Source organism: Sceloporus undulatus, chromosome 1 (genome assembly GCF_019175285.1).
Source record: "Sceloporus undulatus isolate JIND9_A2432 ecotype Alabama chromosome 1, SceUnd_v1.1, whole genome shotgun sequence".
Taxonomy (NCBI): domain Eukaryota; kingdom Metazoa; phylum Chordata; class Lepidosauria; order Squamata; family Phrynosomatidae; genus Sceloporus; species Sceloporus undulatus.
This window is the reverse complement of record NC_056522.1, coordinates 183,582,553-183,605,887: the sequence shown is the minus strand read 5'-3', so window position 1 is coordinate 183,605,887 and position 23,335 is coordinate 183,582,553. Positions and strand designations below refer to the sequence as shown.

Sequence of the window (23,335 nt, the reverse complement as noted above, 5' to 3'; positions counted from 1 at the left end):
CACATTGAAATCCAAGAGAAAGAATCGAAGTGTCTCCACAACACAAGCTAGATAAACCCTTTGTCAAGCTTCCTGCATGCTTTCCTCCCGATAAGGTTATTATAATGGGTGGGAACCTTCAGCAATTCTTGCAGTGGAGTTAAGCTGAAACTTCACATCATTGTTTCGAGTCACCTTATCTGAATATAGCCATGTTGAGGACTAATGGATTTGATAAAATTGCCTCTCATTCATGCCAGAATGACTACTCCCTTTCTAATAACATCAGCTGCTGTTCCCCTCCCCCGTCCTTTTGCAGGCCAATGCCAAAGGCTGAGTTGCAAACTCAATGTCTGGAACACAGAGTGACATTTTTGCCTCTGGAAACCCAAGGAGAGCGAATGACAAATGTACTATTATTTACATTGTGTATCAGGGGTGGAGAAGGTCATGGAGTACCTCCAGATATTGTTGAACTTCAGTTGCAATCATCGCTGACCATTTGTCATGCTGGCAGCTGGGGATGATGAGAACTGGAGTCCACAACCTGGGCCTAGTGAAAGCTTAAGTCTATTAACCCTGGAGGGATTCATGTTCTCCTAAGGCTGCCGAGATAGCTCTATCCACATACTGCTTTCATAAACACTTACTTATATCACAGTTCTGGCCAGTCCAGCCAGCAATGCAGTCACAATAGTAGCTGCCAATCAGGTTCCTGCAGGAATTTGCATTAAGACAAGGTTTCCCTTCACATTCATTTGCATCTGAAAAGAGAAGGTGAATTTTTCAATACAGTAAAGAGGGGAGGGGAGATGCATCCATCTCTTGTTTGCTTAGCAAACAGTATTTAAGTTTATTAAAGACAAATGGATACTTAAAGCTTACAGGAGCGGACTGGCAAGAACTCAAAAAAGGAAAAAGAAAATGGCAGTGTTTTAAATGCTGAAGGACCTTTCTTCATTACAGCCTCCATTACAGCTTTCTCTCTCCATTACAACTTCAATAATTAGGAGCACCCTTATTTATTTTAAAGAATGGAAAAGAGATGGGTGGGTGAGTAGGAGAGAAAGAGACCAGCGAGGTGGAGAATGCCAAAGCAGTGGAGCAACCTTAATCACTGGGATTAATAAATTGCACTAAGAATGTAGACGGCTCATTCTCCATGAGATCATCCACAACTTGGAATGCAGCTGTGAATTCTCCAGTCTGAAGGAGTTAATGTGACTGGAGAGATGGAGTGACTTTCCCACAAGACTGAAAGGGAGGGGAAAAGAGGTGGGAGAGGCAGCAGAAGTACACGATGGTTTGGGAAGAAATGTCAGCATTAGGCTTAGGAAGACTAATCACAACAGATCCTGTGAAGATAAATGAAACTGCTTCAGACTTCAAAGGAGCCACTTCCCATGCTGCAAGTCAGGGGCAAAAGACTGCTGCAAGCAATGCTCCTGTGCCCATGAACAGATTGCGGGAAGCCTCCCTCCTCATTTTGTTTTCAAGGCAGACAAGAACACTCCCAGATCTGCAGATCAGTGCTTCCCTCCTACAAGAGCCAAGGATTTATGGCTTCAGTGTTCCCTCAGCCCAGTGCATCCCAATCACACAGGCTCGGTTAGATCCTAGCCCCAATGCAGGCATAATCACTGCCTTCTGTTTCTGTGATGGCTGTGGCTGGGTAAGGGAGGAGGAAATGGGAGGAGGAGGGAGAAGAGAAAATACAATATCCACAGGTGACCACAAATACAGAAACAGCTTCTGGAAGGCTGCCCCTAAAGTCATGGAAGAGCTGGGAAACACTCTCTCTGTGAGACTGTTCCTCCAGGGATGGCCAACATCTACCACAGAAGCAAAAATCCAGACGTCTCTGAACAGTCCAAGAGATCAGTAACTCTCAATCTTTAGTCCTCCAGACATTTTGGATTAGCTCCAGTGAACAAGGACAAGAGTCGGGGAAACTGGAAGTCTAAAACACCTGGAGGACCAAAGGTTGAGAAATACTGACACAAAACTTACACCCATTTCATTGTTGAAATTCAAGAGCAATAGACCGGAACACTTCAATGGTTCTGACATACAGGGTGATAAGAAGTCCTCACACTCCTAAGCCTTGTATTAGTTGTGAGAATTATGTGGCCTTCCAGATGTTGCAGAACTGCAAATCTCAGTATTCCTTCAATGGGCTAGGTTGGCTAGGACTGCTGGGATAGGTTGGCTAGGACTGCTGGGATTTGCACTAAAACATCTAGAAGGCCACATGATTTCCCATTACTGCCTTATATGCTCAGTGTCACACATTTGATACTATGTTGAAGATGCAGTATCCTCAATCCTCTAAATAATATACCTTAGAATAGGTAGGGGGGAAATGAACTTTGAAATAGGGGCAAGTGAGGAGAGGAGACAGAAAATGACTTAAAATCTTCTCTATACCTTGATAGTTCATAAGCTCAATAGATTGGGGACTTTTAATTTGCCATAGCTTCAAAAGCATGGACAGGTGTTTTGTGAACTCTTGAGTTTAATACCATTTCTGTATCAGTTATTTAAGAGGAATATTGATCCAAGACCTGTAAGTACTCTAAACTGGGCAGGCTGCAGCTGACTTTTTGCACTGAACATGAATGTTCCTCACAATTAAACATTTACACTTCTTTTCAGAGCAAAAGCTTTCTCCAGTGTCTTATATTTCTGTTCTATAAATCTACAGTTAGCCACCTAAATACCCTAAGGGCACCAGATTCTACCTCATCTTGGAAGTTAAGCAGGGCCAGGCCTGGTTATTACTTGGATGGGAGACCATAAATAAATACCAGGGATTGTATGATATGTTTCAGAGAAAGGAACTGGCAAGATCACCTCTGAGTATTTCTTGCCTAAGAAAATCCTATGAAATTCATGGGATCACCATAAGTCAACAGGTGATCTGGAGGCAGGCACGCACACACACACACACACACATACTACAACCCTACAATTAATACTTACCTATCTGGCATGTTTTGCCAGTCCACTGAGATGGGCAAATACACTTAAACCCATCTACTAGATCCTGGCAAGTCCCTCCATGGCCACAGGGATTTGGAGAACAGTCATCAATATCTACCAAGAGAGATTGAGCTTCAGATCAGAAAGCCAACACCTGGCAGTCATATTAAGCAGCCATGCATATCTTTGTCAAAGGCCATCCTTGAGCATTTTGGACCAGATTCAGGACATGTCTGCAACTTTGCTTCCAATGTCTCCTCTACCCCCTCCACAGCCAAATCTTTAAAACTTGAGACAGTTCACTTCAGTGGTTAACACAAGGAACTCCAAATAGATCTATCAACCCTCCATTTAATATCCGAGTCCCACAAAATCTCTTTGAAAGATGCAAATGGCAACAAGGAAGCCCATTAAACAAACACCAAAGTCAGAAGGTCCCAATCCAATCCATCTTTTCTCTGCATCAGTTGTTCACCTTTACAGCAACTTATAGATAAATAAACTTTAAAATGTTATGCAGATCACAGTTAGAATAAGTTATACAGCTGGCCCTCTGTATCCACAGATTCAAATATTCACGTCTTGAATATATCTTCCCAAAAGCAAACCTGAATTTTGCCATTTTATATAAAGGACACCATTTTACTATGCTATTGTATTCAATGGGACTTGATCATCCATGGATTTTGTTATCCAAGGGTAGTCCTGCAATTAATCCCCAGTGGATACCAAGGGCCCACTGTACAAGTCTGAAGAGTTGAGACTTTACAGAATTATAGACTACCATGCCAAGCAGTTTGTGTAGCATAGTGGGATTTTAAAGGTATTAGGACATCCAGTGTGCAAACCATACAGTTAAAAAAATAAAAAGAACTGAAAGTTGTACTGCTTTTCTGGTAGTCTTATAAGAGCCACCATGAAAAGCCACCTGGAAATCCATACTGTTCTCAAGATGCATGCAAATCCATTCAGTGAGATTTAAAGTTATTAAGGTGGAAATTTACATGAACTTACTAAGTGTGCATGTTGGTGCTGCCCAGCCTGGAGAACAGACACACTCAAACCCTGTAGAGGTTTCAAGGCAGCTTCCTCCATTGTGGCAAGGATCCGAAAGACAGGCATGCTCAGCTGCAATGGGAACAGAACCCTTTTCAGCATAGCCAAGGCCAGCACTATGAGTAACTACCCCTTTTATCATGCCATTGAGATTTCCTGCCTTCAGGAGGGGCAGGATTTGGACTCTGATGGAAGATACACCATTGTGCCTAATACTGGAAAACAACCACTACCTCTATATGAGCCCTGGTGGCGCAGTGGTTAAATGCCTGTACTGCAGCCACTCACTCAAAACCATAAGGTTGCGAGTTCAATACCAGCAAAAGAGCTCAACCTTGACTCAGGCTTGCATCCTTCCAAGGTCACTAAAATGAGTAGCCAGATTGTTGGGGCAATCAGCTTACAGTTGTAAACCGCTTAGACACTGTTAGTTCAGTATGAAGTCATATATAAATGAAGCTGTTTATTTTGTTTGTTTGTTTGTTATTGTGTGTAAAGATGACAAATACTGTCACGGCTCCTGCCATCCCCCTATTATCCATCTCCAAGCATTATCTGGAGGAGGACAATGGGCTAGAGATATCAAACGCTCATCATGACAACCCGCCATTCCTACCATTCAGGGACTCAAAACAGAGTTCATTTTTCCACTTTTCACAGACATTATTCACATTCAGTGCTTGCCACCAGGAATTATATACCCTAAGGTTTTCTTCCTCTTCTAAAATGCATTGGGCAAATCCAACAGTAATTCAATCCTAAACAAACAGCTGTTGCAGCACCGTGGGGAAAAATGTAACTCCCCACCAAATTTTTCTGGAGGAAAACTTCCATCAGCCTTAGTTAGCATAGCCAATAGGAAGGGATGGTGGGAGATGCACCTTTTAGATGTTACTGGAAAGCACTCACCATTGGGTCTAGCTACCATGGATTATAAGGGCAAATGATGGGAGTTGCAATACAAAAACACTTTGAAGGCCACACATCACTATCTAGTATTGGAAACAAGTTTTTGTTTTCTTCTCCTTTAATTCTGTCATGTTCTGCTCAGCATGCAACCTAAATATGCAGCCAATAACATGTACCTGAAGATAAAAATTGCAAATGCTTTAAGTTCTTACCAATTTCACAATTTTGTCCTGAGTAGCCCTCTGGACAGGAACACTGATATTTGTCAGGTCCAGTGTTGCTGCAAGTACCTCCGTTCAGACAAGGGGGGTGGGTGCCACAATAATTGAGATCTGCAACACAAGCCGAAGAATGATCAAGAGTTGCCTTGCACATATTCTATCGTCTCTGCAAAGCAACCAAAGCACAGAATGCTGAACAACCCATAGACATACATCTGAGACCTAGAATCAAAGTTAAGGGCAGAATTGATTCTCAGGGCATCTTTCACCCCCAGTCTCCAATCACCATCAGGCTTAGCAGCAGTTAATGTTTCACACGTGGCTTCCTGTTGGTTTCAGCCTTACCTTTATTGCAGAATTGGCCACCCCAGTTGGTTTCACAGAGGCACTGCCACGGTTCATTGCAAGTGCCATGGACACAGCCCGGGTGTGGAATGCATTTGTCACAGTATTGGCCTTGCCATCCATACTGACACCTTCAAAGAAACAAGAGCTTGCAATTATTTCTCTCTCTCTTTCTATCTTTCGCTACAGACAAAGACTACAAATCCTTACTTTTATTTTCTATTTAAAGATAATTTTTCAAGGGCTATTTTGGTGGTTCCTTATAAACAAACAGTTTTAACCAAGGTCTCTAAAGGCAGCCTTTTCACAAAAGAATAACTGTTCTGGGAGGCCCAGTGTGGTGCCATTGAAGACAATACTAGGCTATTCTGAAATGCCTACAAATGGAGGCCGGGTGAGAGTGAGTGGGTGCACACTATAGATCAATCTCTGGGCTTTGACAAATGGATTATTAAAAAAAGTGTGGGAGGAGAAAAAGTGACAGGAGGAGCAACAATTCTCTAGGGATCCTCGTGAATTTAAGGACCTGAAGACACTTTAGCAGAAATACAAACAACTCAAGTAGCAGCTAACTAAAGCTGTCCTGACACAGCACCTCACCATGCTGCTGAATTGCTTTTTTCCCCTTTTGTTCAATGAGCATCATATGTTAGGAGAAAAAGGAGCAGCTTCTTCCACGAAAGAGATATTCATCTGTGACAGCAGTCACAGGACAACTAAAGTTATGCGACTGTTTCCATTTTGATAACATTTAGCTGCATATCCATTACTAAATTGGTTATTTAATTTTTATTAATTTTTTAAAGTATTTTTATCTGGAATTTTCTCCTCCAGATATAGTTGAGCACAGAAAATCCATATCCAAGATGATTTTATCTCAAGTTTTGCTCAAGAGCTTATGTCTTCAGCTAAATTATTATTTTGGTGCAAGAAACCAATCTGATATAATAACAGAGCAGGCAAAAGTAATCCATTATCTAAAAACTAAATAAAACAAAAAAATCCAGACTCTTCCCCCCACACATACTCTCGCAAAGCAAACATGAGGCTTTAAAGAAAACTCTCTGGTATGAATATATTTCATGATGAGATACTGTCATCTTGTTTTAAAGTTCAATAATATTTCAAAGATGGAAAAAAGTGAAAAAGTTTGAAGCATGAAATCATGGGTTAGCTGAAAGTGCATTTCATTACTGAGACCTGGGAACAAGCGATCAGCAGCAATTACTCTCTAAGCTGGCCCTAACTTATCAAAATAAACCTTTTCCATCCAAGTCAGTAGGGCTTTTGATTTTCAAAGACCTCCCCTGCCCAGCAAATCCTTGTCATGGGAAAAGCGATAGGGATCTTTCAAAGGACTAATCACTCACAGCAAGCAACCAGGTTTAACTCTCCTTCCAAAAACCTCAGACGACAAACCACTCCCCTAATTAATTTTTAAGAGCAACTCTGAGGGAGAGACCTGTTCAAAAGCCTCTGGATGTCTTGATGCTCCTGATAAAAAGAGAAATGAAGCAAAAAAATGCCAGGCCCAAACTATGCAGCCTCCTTTGTCAGAGGAAACAGAGGTCTCCTTTTTGTTACAGAAGCCACACAGGACATAAAAAGAAGAGATTCCATTCTCAGTCCAGCAAACTTCCACTGAACTCTTTGCATGCATTAAGTTGTTGCCAAACAAAAGCTTACAGAACAGACAAGCCGAGAGTGCTCCAGCAGCCTCTGCAGCATGCATGGCTTGGACCAAGAGAGGAGCAGAACTCCTTTAAAAATAAATTTTCTTCAAGCTTTAGAGCGTGCCTCCAAAATAGTCTGACCTTACTTTTAAAATGCTGGGCATAGCTCATCTTGATAGATCCGTTCCAAGAACAAGTGATGGCCAATTTGAGAAAAGCCAAGCTGTGCTAATATTAGCAGAAAAAATTATTAAGTCTTTCCACATTAACAACATACGCCATCATCCTGTCATGTGAAGCAAACCTGGCTTATAAAAAGGGTCGGGAATCCATTTTTCATTTGATCAGACAGTCCCTTTCTGCTCCAAGTTGCTTCCAAAATCAATCAGAGAGAGAGGGGGGGAGGGAGACAGAGGGAGAGGGAGACAGAGAGAGAGAGAGAGAGAGAGAGAGAGAGAGAGAGAGAGAGACTGCGACTTCTATGCATTATTGTTTCAGATCTTAGAACAGCTTTGGCTGGTGTTTTATTTTTAAATGGTTGCATTTGTAACATAACAGACCATGAGTCATCCTAACTTAATGGAAAAAGAATTATAATCTTGTTCCGCTGAGTCCAAAAAGATAATTGAGGCTGGGGGTATCAGGAAGGACAGCTAAACCACTAGAGGACTATGCAAGAGAAGTGTGGGAAAGTTGCACCTTAAGTAAATAAGGGCACTAGTGCATGTCTGGGCAGTGAGTGGGAGGTGAGAGACACAGTAAGGCTTGAATTCTGGAAACAAAGCCTGTTGTTCTGGCTAGCAAAGAATGTGGGCAAACCCCCGTAAGGCACTTTCTAGCTGGATGACAGAAGCACAAATCTTCTGGAGCTCTGGCTCAGGCACCTCTTGGTATCCAGCCCAACTAAAACGAGGGAAAAATAAATACTACAGCCTGATGTGGCACAGAAAGGAGAAAACTGCAGAAACCCACCACGCCCCTCTGCTCTTCTGCGCTAGGGAGTGTCAGATTTTAACACTACCATTGTCTGAGGGCTGATTCATGGCTTACCAAGGGCTCTGGTGTCGGGGGAAGGAAGCAAGCTAACACAGGTTTATTACCCAGTGAGAAAAGAAGAGGCTCATCCAAGCCCAGTTCCCTGAACATATAACTGTACATGGCATGCACATGACAGGGCTCAGGATACAATGTAATTCAGCACCCACTTACGGCCCATGACCACCTGTATAAAAACCACACAGGAAAATCACAGGTCACATGGGATTGCATGCTCTTGCTCTCTCTGGAATCAGATTGTGCATACTTTGAGCTCGGAGGGAGAAAGGGGGTGATAGCAGAAAGGGTACTTTGCTCTCTCTCTCTCAGTCTCTCTGCAGTGGTATGAACCTAGTCTCACAATATATCTGGAAGTGGAACACATTGGTTAAGACAGACTCTGCCTAGAACTCTCAACAGCTGCTCTGTTTTCAGGACTCCGGACAGACACAAAGCACAGACACAAACTTCACTCAAAAAACTGGATATGTCAGAAGAGAGCATTCTGTCAGGGAAAGACATGTTTGAATAGTGGTGCACAGAAACCTGCTGCCAATCCCTGTGCACCTACAAAACTGGAGGGATGCCCTCCCCCACTTTTCCCCTGATGAGGGGGCTACTGGGAGAACATTGTTCCTGGGTTCACAAGATCTAGCTTGTCCTGGTCCTGATAGCAGGAGCAGTCTCAGTGGTGATCAGTGAGGAAATGGGAGAGGCTTTTATTATTTATTATTATTTATTTATTTAGAGTATTTATACTCTGTTCTTCAACCACAAAAGCTCTCAGGATGGCTTACAGATTGTTCATTTGACAGTTCCCTGCCCTCAAGCTTACAATCCAAAGAGACAGCCTTCTTCATCCCACCTGGGATCCCCAAATCTCAGCATGGAGGAAAGAGACGGTTGAACATCTCCATCACTGCATGCTGGAAGCTGTGTGTGTGTTTTTGTGTGTGACCCTTGACACTACCCCCCACAACTGATACTAAATGTAATCTTTGTGAGAGAGAACGTTGTGCACCCCTGCTGCAGTGTGTAACATGTGATGCCCACTGTGCATCCCCCTGCTGTGGCATGAAAGCATCTCCCTTAACCTCTTTGTGATATGTGAATAATGTGTTCCATTTGAACCCCCACTTTCCAGTACATAACAAGGCAGCAGCAGCCAGGGTAAGTATTTCTCACCACGTGCAAGAAAGTGCCACTGTAATCATTGCTACTGCTGGCCAAATCCTTCTGATGCCTTTGCCTTACAAAGGCTGCATCCACAGAAATGAACAGGGACTGTACAGACTGTGTATTACTGTAGCCTCCACCCCAAAGGGGAAAAAGTATAAGCTCAGCCAAGGCAAGATGAGTCCAGATCAATGCCTGAGCATCTAGAGGGCTATCATTTCTCTCTACTCACTCATCTCTTCCCACAACCCTACTGTGTCTCTACATCCAGGGACTACATGCTCTAGTTTTTGTCTATAGCTCATGATTCATTGCAGACCTCTTTGGCCTTCACAGGCCACTTCTCACTGGATACTAAATCCACTTCCTTATCTCCATGTTGACACAAAGGGATGCCTATGCCAGGACCAACAGCAGACTCTCCTGGTGGTTCTACTGTGGGGTTTCAGGCAGGCTCCTCTACCTTTGGAAGATGTATAGTAGGCCAATGTGTACCAGGTGAAAATGATTCCACTTTAATTGCCATGATTGCAGCCTTTCAAATCCTGGGATTTGTAGTTCCTTCAACTCCCTATCCCTGGATTCCACAAGTTGGAACCATGACAGATAAAGTGGAATCATAGTACCATAACTGTGTAAGGTGAAAGGGCCCTGGATACTGGGCCCAGGACAGGATGAGGACAACATTGTGCCAGAAGCCTCTCATTGACCAACTGGGGAACTGCTCTATGATACTTCCATGTTCAGTGTTGTCAGTCTTTTATGAAGCATGAAAAATTGATGGTGGTGGTGCAGCCATCCCCCCCATCACAAGGGGGCTCAGGCTCTCATTTGACATATAATGATGAAAAGACAATAATGCCAAGAAATGTGGAGGGCAGTAGAAAGAAAAGAATACCACATGCCAGATGGATAGATTCAATCAAGGAGGTCATGGGCTGGGGACAACTAGATGGCTGTTAACAACAACAACATGCCCTATGCACTTGAGCCCCTGGAAGGATGGAGGTGGTTTCATGGTGTGTTTGAAGTTCATTCATGAGAGACAAACATTATGCCAATCCGGAAAGACCTAATCAAAAGATGAGGAGGAAGAGAAGGAGAAACAAAGCCCTGCTATCCAACAACCCTACCTAAATCCAAAAAAGGAAATAAAAAATCCAACTCCTAGAGTATTGAAGGAACACACCATGATTCTTAGCTTTCTAAAGGAAACACTTCTAGTGCTTGGCTGCAGGCAAGCCATTTCTTCCCCTCTGTCTGTTCGCCAGAACAGAGGAGAGACTTCAAAGAACAACAGCAATACTGGGCCTTCATCAGTATCTACAGACAAGATTCCATCCCAGCTATTAACCTCTCATCACTCTGAAGTCTGGCTCCCAAGAGCAGAGGAACCAAGAGGCTGCATTAATCCTATTCTAAAGAATGGCTGACTTTTGCCTATTGATGGGAAAAGCTGAGGGCAGGGGGTGAAAGGAGGGAAGAAGTAATGTCATTAAATTTACTCGAGGAAAATGCCTTGATCAGCAGATTATACACCAAGTTGCACAGAGAATGTAGTCGCAGCCCATTGTTATACAATCACAATGCATTTGTCTGTTTGCCTCAATACTCTAAATTTATCAAACGCTGACATTTTTAGGCAAGCTTCCCAAAGATAGGTCTCCAAAACATTTATACTTTACCTCACCAACAATGGCATGAAAAACATGCACTTAACATTAGAAATGTAGAAGGGAGGAGTGAGGCCTTAGTCCTTCCCTAGCGTTTAATTCAAACAATTTTCCCTAGTAAAAAAAAGGTTGGTTTGGTTTACCTGCACTCTCCTGGAATTTTGCAAGTGCCATGTTTGGGGCTGCAACCTTGACGACAGATGGCTGCAAACAGAAAAGAAGGGAGGGAAATTAAGAAGTGGGTGAATGGCACAACACAGATCCTTTCCCGGACTCTCACCCTCGTGGGAACATTTTAATCTCTGGCTAGTACTATAATCCCACCAAATCCAAGGTTTAAACTACTCCTTGGATCAAGTCTACCGGAAAAGCAACTGAGGTAGTCAATGCATCATGACAGTAAATCCAGCAAACTACAAAAATGGGATCACATAATGATCCTGATCAAAGGCCTTGTATTTGCACAGAAAGACTACTTAAAACCAGTTTTTAAAATGTAGAGCCTTTAGTATCCTGTAACATTCCCCCTCTCAACATTCTCACAAAAGACGGTTCGCGTATGTGTGTTCATGCAGTATGTGAGTGTATAACCAAAATAATTATCCATTTAAACTGATCCATTATTTTCATGTCCTGCCATTCTGATAAAGCACCAGTTTTTTTAAAATGAATCTTCCACTGAAATCAGGGCACACATTATTAATGAATGCACATCAGGGTTTATTGTTTCCAAGCACCACTGTCAACATGAGGTAACAAAACCTGAAATATCAAGTGTTTTGTACTTGCAATCTCAATATTAAAAGAAAGAAGTTCTGATTCTCCCTATACCACATTTGACCACATGAAGTTGTGTCAGAGTAGAGGAAGGGAACCACCACACAGTCTATATTGTATTGTGGTTAACCTTCCAGAGTGTGCATGACAGATGTCGCTGAAGCCCCCTGAAATAGATGGAGGCCAAAGAGAAAGCAATCATAGCCATTCTACTTCTCATATACATACTACCCTTTCTCCCCCTTTGTTAAACACACACACACACACACACAAAAGCTCCCGTATTGTCCCACTGGAGCAATGACATTTGAAAAGAGCTTCTTACTAAAGACAATGTGGGAGATTCAGCAAGAAGGCTGTACTTCATGGAGATTGAAAACTCTCCCCGCACAATTTCTTCTTTACAATTTGATAAGGCTGTTTTTAAGCCCAATGGAGAGATATGGGTAGTGGAAAGAAGTAGGTAGGATCACTATAATAGCTATGTGATTCTTTGCTAATTTTCCTCTCAAAGGGAGCAACAAATAATTTTACAATTTTCTTTCTACTGTGAGACAGTCTTTGAAAACTATGCTGTTTGGGACTCTTCACAAATTTTGCCCAATGCATTTTTGCATAAAAAGCATTTTCTGCATGGAAAACAATAATTCTGTGCACAACTATGCCACATGCAAATTTTGCACAGACTACGTGCCAAAATGTGAAGATTTTTGTCAGTCCAGAATTCTTCTCATTAAGGTTTCTCAACACTGGAGATATGCTTTTTCCAACCATTCTTCAAATATTTTGAATATTCTTTCCATCCCTATAGTGTGATGTATGAAGAGGGCTTGTTGTGACAGGGACTCCATGTTTCCAGAATGCACTACTAACTGAAGTCCATTAAACCTTGTGGAAAGCTGTGAAGAGCTTTAAGGATGGTTCATAAACCTAATATGGCACAGAATGAGGATGCCAGGTATAAGGTGCATGCAACATCTATACTCCATCAGCTCAACAATTGCCTTGTGTTTCAAAAGCCCAGTATAAAATCTTTAAACCTTCAGAGTCTCAAATCTATCTGGGATCACATGACCTGAAAGTGTCATCATCCATACATGGCTTTTCTCATCCTGCCACATCTGAGAGGTGTCAAGTTGTAAAGTAAATGAGGAGGGCCTTCTCTGCAGTGACTCCAAATCTCTGCAATGCACTGACACTGAAGCCTTTTAAATCTAAAGGCTTAATGGAAAGCCTTCAAGGCTCATCTGTTTTTCTTGATCTTATTCTGGGACTTCTGATGGTTTGAGTTACAATTGTTTTTGATTTTACTATTTTGAGGAAATAATGTCTGTTTTGATATTGTCAGTGGTGTTTGTTAATTCTCATGTTTATACCTGCATTAATTTTATCTTGTGATAGAGCTGCAAAGAATATTCATAAATGTTCTCATACCTGATGAGAAAGGTGCCTCAACATGTCAACAAGAAATGAAAACAAAAAACCTGTTGTCAGAGCAGCAGCAATTAAAAAAAGTCGGGTTTTTCTTCCCCCCCCCCCCCCCAAATTCCTTGTGTCAAGAATGATTATTTTTTTGTTGAAATGCCAGGAAATTTTCAGTAAATGCGCCCCAAACACTCAGAACTCACCTAAGCATGAAGAAATCTTCTTAAATTTTTGATTCTCACATGCAAGAACAAAATAATCTAACATTTACATCCCAAATTTATGAGCTAACATGCCACTGAGGTTTGGATTTTGCAAGGGAGTCTAAAGTGTGTGTGTGTAATCCAACTTTGTCCAGAGATGCAGAAGAAAATCTTTCCAAGTATCTGGTTGTTTATTTAGTCTGTTATGTTTCAGTAAGCCTCAACTGATCACACTGAACAAAGATACTATACCCATCCAAGGAAACAAAATGTTGGAATCACAAACCTTTGTTACAGTCAGGGCCCATCCAGCCTTCCAGACATGTTTTGTTACCATTCTGATCACAGGTATAGTGTCCAAAGAAGTCATCTCTTGGTCGACAAAACTTGTTGCAGCCAAAACCATAATAATGTTCATCACAAGTGACACGGATTTGGTATTCAAAATGGGCCACCCCTGCATTTTGCTTCAAGACCTGCCACTGACGGCTTGGGTTGATCATACCAGAGTGAGATGCTTTCTCAATAATGCTATCTGCATCTAAAGGGAAAGAAAGTAAACAAAGATCAATAGGAAAAAAGAACATATTCTAAAGTGTTCAGATTAATGCAGGAGGATTGAAACAAAAAAAATAATCAAGTGAATTAGAGTCCAGTGATGTTGTTGGACTACAGCTCCCCACTGTCCCTAGCCAATATGGCTGAATATGAAGAATACTTAAAGATCTAGAGGGCCTCGTGTTCCCTGTTTCTGATTAAGTTGGTAAGTGTGTGGCTTCCAAATAAGATTAGGACCATCTCCAAAGCTCAGACCTGCTTGACACATTCATTCCCTCTGCTTGCTTTCCTATGTGCTACATGTGTGCAATCCTGTGCACTAATTTCACATCTTCCAATTTGTTTGCACACTGCAGGAAACCACTGGTGGACATGGATTTATTTCTTATGTAAGACAGACAAGAGTTTTAAGCACAGCTTCATTTAGCTGCATAGCAAGACAGCCAAACCACTTAGAGCGCTACTTATGCAAGACTCATTTGCTTGTGGGAATCTTAGATAATATTTACCCCCATTAAACTATAAATTAGGAACTGTCCTGAGGTTTAGGCACTGTTGAAAAATAAGACTGGTCCTTCCTGTAGGCTTAAAATCTAGTGAATGAAAGATATGCTATGTTTATTCCAGCTGTGTCTGCCCAACATGGGAATGGGCCCTCTTAAGGAAACACATTCTCTTTCTGTCAAGTATTCCCATCTGTATCTGCTTCCTTGGGTTGGAAAACCACCTGGAGCAGCTTTGAGGAGGTAGAGCAGGAGAAAAGAGAAGACTGCCCATGAAATGTTGGATAAAACCTTTATTCTTCTCATAGTTTTATGTTATCTCCTCTCCTTGCTTGTGCTCTATTAGCTCTGACAATTGATATCCTTCTGCACATTCAAACAGAAGTCAGAGTCAACATGACCAAAACAACTCTTATGGAGAATACTCAGTCTAAAGTCAGAGATAGAAAGAAACCCAGAATATGGGGGGCAGGCAGCCAAGCAAACAGGCAGATGGCCTCGCAATTTGGCCTAAAAGCTGGAGCTGCATGTCTAAGAACATGAACAGACCTCTCTAGTTATTATACCCTGCACTTCACTGTAAGAACTCATCCAAACATTCAGGCATCCTTCTTCGGAAGAGTACAGTACTTTTAAAGCCCTCAGGCCATATACAGTAGTAGCACTGTTACAACAGCCTATTTGCTCTTGGCAGGCAAAGTCCAAAACTTTCCAGGCAAGCAGGTAGAAGCTGCTAGGGGACACAATCCTTTTTGAACAAAGCAATGACATTATTTACATTTTTCAGGTGCCAGAGCTCAAACAACAGCTTGCAGTCCTGGTACACATACCTACCTGGGGGTTAAGTCCCACTGAACTCAATAGGGCTTACTTCTGCATAGACATGTACAAGAATGTGCTGGAAACGTGTGTCAAAGAAAATTTCGACAATGATTTCCTCCATGCTCCCTTTCAAAACAGAGGCCCACATCAGGCTGTTCTTCCTAATGTTTAAAGAAAGCCCTGCAAAGCTAAATAATATGCCCCCCAAACTCTGGATTTCACATTTGCTTGGAACATTGTGTATACATCTGTGGTATTTCACTTTATAGTCCAGTCTTGTGACTTCAATGATCTGACACTGCCTTACTACTTGCTTTCTGGTAGTATTTGACTGCAGTATGAAAATCTGTCATAAAATAGCTAAAAGTTACCTGCAGACAGTGTGCAATGACAGAAGGTGGTGGTGGGGGGAGAGAGAATGGGTGGGGGGGGGGGAAGTCAGATATAATAAAGTTTGTGGAAGGTCAGTTATATGAAATATGAAATACAATTCAGAATGGCAACAAACTGCTAGAAAAGTGGGGTTATTTTGTTATATATATATATATATATATATATATATATATACACACAAACAAATCTGACTTTATTTTTGTATGGCTTTAATGCGTTTCAGAATTACAATTTATAAACAAATGCAGATGCACAGACATACTATCAATCCTTAAAGGTTCATTAGCATATGTAACAGCTTAAGCATGTACTTCAGTGCTTTAAAGCAAGCCACCTCTAAAGTCTTCAAAGAGCATTTTGACTCATTTCTCTTTCTGCTCTTATTTCAAACCTTCTGCTATCCCATCTTTTCAGGCAAAATAATTAAGGGTGTGAAAGCCTCTTGTGACTTTTCCTATATAAAAACCATGCATGGATATGCAAAGCTGCTTTATACTGGGCCTGACCATAATTGGTCTCTCTGGTCCAATCCTGCCTACAGTGACTCTCTGGGCTTTCATACAAAGATGGGGAATGTGTTGCTGGTGTGTGACTGCAATGGCCATCATTCCTCACAGCTGACTATGCTGGCTGGCACTGACAGGAGATTCAGTCCAACACATGGCTTATTTCTAGTTTGTCAAATGGAGAACTTTTCACACAAAGGTGTCAGCAGAGAATGAAGCTATTTTGTTTCACATGTAAGCCACCTTTGATATAAGAAGTGGAAGAAACTCCATACAATGGGGAGGGGGGCACATATCTACTTTGCCAAGAAGGCATGGACCTATATATTTAAAGACCTTCATATTTATTCATATTCATATTCAAAGACCTATAGCATATTTATACTAGCATGGTCAACAATACAAATCTGACCACAAAGATTGCTCTGAAATATTCCCCTTCATTGTGTACTCTTTTTTATAGTCATAGTACTTGCAGGGCTAAATTCACATAAGTAAGCCTGAAAGGTTCACCCTGCTCCTTTACACCATCCCTGAATGGAGGATCATGATGCTTGCAAAAACATGCCACAAACCATGGGCTGTGTGCCAATTCAATCAGCAGCAGCCAGCCCTTTTCCCAGGCTCCTGCTGGCATGCCAGTCCCCAGAGGCTACTGCTGCCACTGCAGTCATAGCCACACAGGGCTCTGTTTGCACTGAGGTTTCCAGACCATGCTCTGTCCAGGCAAAATCAAGAAGGATCTTGTGGAAAAAGCAAAAGAATGGGGTGAACCTGTGTACATGCACTGCCCCCCTTGTACGTGACACTGCCAGCCAGTTATTAGCAACCACACAGGAAAAAGCAGACAGACACTCTAGTAACCAGATGTGGTCGATATATTTTCCACATATCCTTCATTCCCTCAGCCCCCCCTCCCTTCCCTGGCAGCACACCCTAACCAAAAGGAAATTAGTTCAGCACTCTGCAAACCTTCCATTACTAGGCCACAAAGAGGGAAGGTTAATGACTAGCAATCCCGTGGCGGCAGACAGGGTAACGCTAAAGTCAGTCAGCCTAGAGAGAAAACAGTCATCCTACTTCTCATCATTTACATGGGAATCAGAACTGAATCCAAAGGGTCAACAAATGGGGGTACGGAAAGAGGGGATGATACTCCTGGAGTCCAATATCTGAGAATATTTTGTGGTAAGCTAATGCCCAAGTCCATTCCTACTGATGCTGAAAATCAAGATCCACAGAATCCACAATAAGATTTCAATCACGGCATACATTCTAACTCAATCGTATTGACACCTCAGACTTCAGACAGCTTCCAGAGACTAAGTAAGATCACCGGTCCACTTAACCCTTATTGTCTACTTTCAGACATTTGCCTTTTTCCCAACAGGTGTTTCTTGCACCCTGACTACCAAAATCCTTTAAACATGAGATCCCAGGAAACGAACCTGGATTTTTGTGTTTATTGGGTAAGTGCTCTACAACAAAAACACTCATTTTCACAATATGTTGCCTCAGTTTCAGTTTGAAGATGCCTAATGATGTTCCTTTTGTGGTATTTTGTTGCTTGTGACTGAAAGGTATGCTTCATGGGGGAAAACTGTAACCACACCTACCATACCACAATCCCCAGCACAGCTGCTATTCTGTTGGCTCTGGTGCTTTGAAAAAGCCAAAAAATTTCACTAATGTCCACAACCAAGTACCTCAGCTTGGTCAGAAACACTTGCTATGACAAACGCCAACAAATAACTGTTCAGGACAAAAGAGCCTTTACCTGGATCCATGTAGATGACAAGTCCAAATATATGCAAGCAGTGCTTCTAAATTTAAGGGTAATGTCCCATCTACTCTAATCTGGAAGAGCCGTTACAGAATCAGTGACTGAAGTCAGGAACAAGATATAAAAAGATCCCCAATACCATCTTCATACCAAAGTACTGTATCAGTCATATTGGCAGCAAACCAAAGGTCTGTGAGGTCATACTAGCAGACCTCTAGTCATACCTTTTGAGTATCTGAAATTCACCCAAATGGGAAAAACAGTAGCAGGCAGGCAAGGTTAATGGCAGAAGCAAAGGTGATCAAACTGAGCCAAGAGAAAAACACAAAACTGTTCCTTTCACAGTGGAGAAAGCTATCAACGAAGACATGATAGGCCCACATGATCTTCAATATCAGGAGCAGTATGGCTCTTTCAGCATCAGTTACTGAGGAACTATGAGCAGGAAGGTGCTATGGGGCTCATGTCTTTCTTATGGGCTACCAAGAAGGCACCTGGCTAGTCACTATTAGAAGAGAATACTGGAATAGCAAGACCTTTAGTTAGATCAAGCAGGTCTTATGCTTTTATGAGTCCTACCAACAATTTGACCTACTAATACAGTCGCCCCTCCTTTCTTGCGGACTTGAGATCTGTATTCTTGATTACTCACGGAGGGGTGACCTTTGTTATCCTCAATGGGGCACAACCCATTCAAGCCTATGGGGCTTGAATATGCGTGAGTCTCAATTTTCACATGGAGAATGGATTCCCCATGAAAACGGAGGGCCGACTGTACATCCAACAATGCACACATCTGAATAAGGGACTCAGAACAACAGTCTTTATTATACACCTCTCTTCAGCCAACAGACGGAAACACATTTCCTCCCACACTGTTTTAAAGAGGGTGTTCCAATCCTGTGTTCAATCACACTAGTAAGCGAGAATAAGATATTCACGTGCCATGTTTGAACATAATAGCACATAGAGAAAAATATGCATTGGATGCCTTGCAATAACAAAACTTCTTTTCTTCCAGGATTGGCAAATAAATAAATAAATAAATAAATAAATAATAAAATGAGGGAAGAGGAGGTTGACTTGATTTTTTGCTTGAGGTCTTCTTGCTAACCATTGTTGGAAGTAAGGTCTCAAACTAAACAGGTCTTCATATTCTGGTCAAGCAAAGATTCTCTACTTGATTCAATTTTGGAAACTAATACTGTACTTTGAGAGATTTAGGCCTCTGATTAATTGTTAACTTTGTACTTGGCAAAAAATGTGGTTTGCTATTTAATCTGTCATCCAATATAACAACTGGAGATGAGAAAAAGCATGCATCCACTTAAAAAAGAGCACTCTCTCTCTCTCTCTGTGTGTGTGTGTGTGTGTATAGTTTCTATAAAAACATATAGAAGTTGAACCATGCTGTTCTTCAAAAATGAGGTAAGACCTAAAACTAGGATAACTGTATTCTAATTCATCACCAGATCCAATGAGACATGAGAGGTTTGCCAACAGCAAACAAGTTACAAACTAAGGAAATGAGGAAGTATTCACTGGATGGGTAATCAGTGTGATCAAATTAAAATATACAACACTGAATCTATTGCAAGTTTAATCATGAACATGTGCAAATCTACATCTGAACTTGGTCAAACATGTTTTTCAGGGAGAAAATGCATTTTAACATTTTGTTGGAAGACAGCTTTACTTCCAGAATGTTAGAACAAATAAAGGATTCATTGTGAAGTCTTGGAAATTCAGTTTCATGAAATAAAGATGAGATCTATTCAAAGGAGAGATAGTACAGACTCTGAATGAAAAGAACTGGGATTCTCCAGCAAACAAGAGCTTCTTTCAAATGCAGGCATTTCCCAATACAGCCAATTGAACAACACCTGTAAAAGATTTTCCTAGCTTTCATATATTGTTCAGAAAGGGGCCGACATAAGCATCTGTGCCCACATATGAGCCTCATCAGTGCATGAAAAGTATACTTGGTTGGAATCTTCCTGGACCTTATGCAACAAGATTGTGACAAGAATCTTAAGGCTGAAGAGAATTTTAATGGAAAAATGGACAACAAGATAAAAAGTTCACCTTATGGGGTCCACTTGGGATACACCATCCGGAAAACTCTCCATAGGGGAGAATCTTCCACAGTGACTTCGCAATAGAAAAATCAAGACTTAATAGATGGAAATGACAGGCACAAGAACATCACAATGAATAGACACTGTTCCTGGTTCTCAAGACACAGTGTGCCCTTTTTATTTTATTCACTTAACAAGGTATACAGTGATGCTTTCCTAAGGCTTCAGATAACTGTGTGGACCACAGTGGTTAAAGCATAGGCATTTGAATAGCCTTCCTCAAACTGCTGCTCTCCAAATTTCGGACTACAGCCCTTGGGAATGATGAAGGTTGTAGTTCCAAATGTTGGGAAGGTGCCTGACTAGGGAAGGTTGTGCTAGAGACTTCCCATTCCTTTTATTTTATCTCTGTTATGAATTCATAGGGTGGCCATGGGGAAGGCACTACCACCCACCCGCTGACTCCAATAATATGGGATTAATAGCAATACTGGTCTTACAAGGCTCTTTTAAAGGTCAAGGGCAAAGACTCAAAGCAGTTCATACACATCAGGAAAACTGCTCTGTTAAATGTAAGTATTTATACAATTTTGGCCAAACCACATTGATTTCATCTACCTTCGGTTACAGAGCCTGCTATAAACAGCAACCTAAAAAAAGTTAGACATTTTTATCTTTGAAAGCTGGAGGTGAGGGTGTCTGGAGAAAGCACTTCAATCCAACTCAGTGTAAACAATTCTGACATATACACCATTTAACATTTAAGGCTTTAAAAGAAGGAGGGCAGAAAAAAGGAGCAGCAGCACAGCAAACCTCAGAAAGCCATTTACTTTTGTATTCAAGCCAAGATGCAACACTCACAGCAAGCCTCAAACACACTGTGGAAGTTTCAACATTAGAAAGAGGGTCTCCAAGGTTCCTCTTCCCCATGAATTCTTGACTTCTGAAAAATAAGGGAGGCTGCAGATGCTGCTAAGGTCGCCTCTACAGGGGGAAAAAAACCATCCCCTTCTTCCCACCACTGAACTGCCAAGTTTTGAGAGCAGTCTGACAACACCTCTCCACACAATCATTTCCACCACAAATGGCACCCACTGCCACTCATTGTGGGATTTACCCAGTTTTCCTTACTGCAGCATGAAGCTTTGTAATCAGCCACTGGGATATCCATAAAGTGCAACAGGACAACTGCATAGTCAGGAATCCAGGAGGGTTCATGTGCAGGAGCTTTTCATCAACCTGGTGCTTTCCAGATGGGAGTTGTAGTCCAACTTATTTGGAAGAGGGCACAAGGTTTTAAAGAGCTGATGCAAAGGAAGGGCGAATGACATGTATAAAGTGGAAACTATACATTTCAACGGGGAAAAATAAAAAGATTTCTGTGGGACAATGTCTCCTGAGCATACAAAAAACAAAGATAACTTATACATTTTCAGTGCATTTTTGAGAAGCAGCACCCACTGGGACTCATGTGGACCTGTTGGACTGCAACTCCCAGTAGCCTTAGTTAACACAGTCAAAGGTGAGGAACGCAGGATGGCTTGCACTTTGTTCACCCCAGTTACTCTCTTGTGGGAACACTTCAAATGACATGTGTGCCTTCATTGCTTGTGGAGTTGAAGTTCTCTGAGAAACAGAAGGTTGGGTAAAAACTGAGATTCCAGATGATCTGTAGAAATGACTGTAGTGGAGCCACAGTAGCTGTATGTCAAACTTCTTCTAGGTGGCCTCTATGGAATATAGACACCTTTAATGTTCCTCAGCAGGGTTACAGCAAGCTAATTTGTGAACAGATGACAGACAGTGGCAATTATTTCACTACTTAAAGTTAAGTCTTAAGATCAGAGTCATCCATGGGTGGGAGGCCCACCATCCACAGCCTTGAGAACCTTCAGCTGAAACATTGGGGAGAGAGAAAGGAGCTTCCCGCATCCTTCTCTCATAATGCTAAAACACATAGTACTAAAACTCAGGGCTATTCATTCAAACTGAATGCTGGGAGAATCAGGACAAAGAAGAGGAAGGCATGTTGCTCAAAGAAACTCACTGCCAGAAGATGACGTAATGGCTGCCAACTTGGACAACTGTAAAACAGGGATGGGAAAATTTTGTGAGGATGGTGTTATATGGACACTAGTTGGGAGGTAGTATGTCCCTGGATCTCAGTTGCTGGGGAGGAAGCTGCTGTAGGATCCTGTGGGCTACCCATGAGGCAACTGGGTTGGCCACTGTGAGAAAAAGGAATCTGGACTCAATCAAAGCATGGCTTTTTGTGTAGTTTTAATAAGACATTCCCTTTCCTTCCTGGGTCTCTTTCGTGGAATAAAATACCCTTCTTTTCCTAGATTTCCACCACATGGTTTTCCTGAGGGCAGCCTCGGGTCCACATTCCCCTACCTTTGGCTTCAATCTATATCACTTCTCTTTAGGCGAGCCTAGGCTTTGACAGTAGCCCCCTGCCCTGATGAGGCTCCATTTAAGTAGGGTTTGCCATGAAATTCTGGGAAGGATTTGTCTGTATGAAATTAAGGCCAAGAGAGATATGTTCTACCCACATCATTCTCCCTTTTGCCACCAAGGGCCTGGTACATAGTGTTCTGATCCAAAAACCCCACAGAGGCACATGTCTTTTTTCTCTAAGAAGTGTGCTTCTCACAAAAAGTCTGTTTTTTTTAAAAAAAAATCACTACTGAGGCTGTCATACTTCAGATGCATCATGAGAAGGCAGGACTCATAGGAAAAAACAATAATGGTGGAAGGAAGTAGAAAGAGAGGGAGGCCACATGTTAGATGGATGGACGCTGTTAGGGAGGCCATAAGTACGACTTAGCAGGAACTAAGTAAACAGTAGAGGATGCACAGCCTTGGAGATGTCTCATCCACAGGGTCGCCATGGAATCGACTCAAGGGCAGTTGACAACAATAAACTTGCTTTTTAGTAATTTTAAGACATAAATTAAAACAGGTCATACTTACTAGCACTGTCGTTACTGTAATCCCAGGCCTCAACAAGCAAAGTGTAGGATCTCTGCAAGACAGTAACAAGTTATCCGTTAGCATTTTTTTTAAAAAAAAATTATGGTAATGACAAGAAACTTGGTTAGAGTTGCTACCCTAATTTCTGACATGCAAATTTTATAGAGGCCCACCATGCATCTTCTTTAAAATTGTTGCTGCTTTAAAACATAAATAGGCAATAGATTATAGCCGAGACAAATGTGATCCTCTTGCAGCTGCT

The 23,335-nt window shown here is 41.8% G+C and overlaps 1 protein-coding gene across 2 annotated transcripts in view; it reads right to left on the bottom strand.

Annotated features, from left to right (window-relative positions):
- Positions 1-23,335, bottom strand: part of JAG1 (jagged canonical Notch ligand 1) — a 55,384-nt gene that overhangs the window by 15,893 nt on the left and 16,156 nt on the right. For both annotated transcript variants that reach the window (XM_042441635.1, XM_042441645.1), the window contains 8 exons: positions 23,074-23,125; positions 13,741-13,995; positions 11,193-11,253; positions 5,493-5,623; positions 5,139-5,258; positions 3,976-4,089; positions 2,962-3,075; positions 630-743 (listed from right to left, as the gene is read on the bottom strand). In XM_042441635.1, coding sequence (XP_042297569.1) covers positions 630-743; positions 2,962-3,075; positions 3,976-4,089; positions 5,139-5,258; positions 5,493-5,623; positions 11,193-11,253; positions 13,741-13,995; positions 23,074-23,125 — 961 coding nt within the window. The remainder of the gene's footprint in view (positions 1-629; positions 744-2,961; positions 3,076-3,975; positions 4,090-5,138; positions 5,259-5,492; positions 5,624-11,192; positions 11,254-13,740; positions 13,996-23,073; positions 23,126-23,335) is intronic.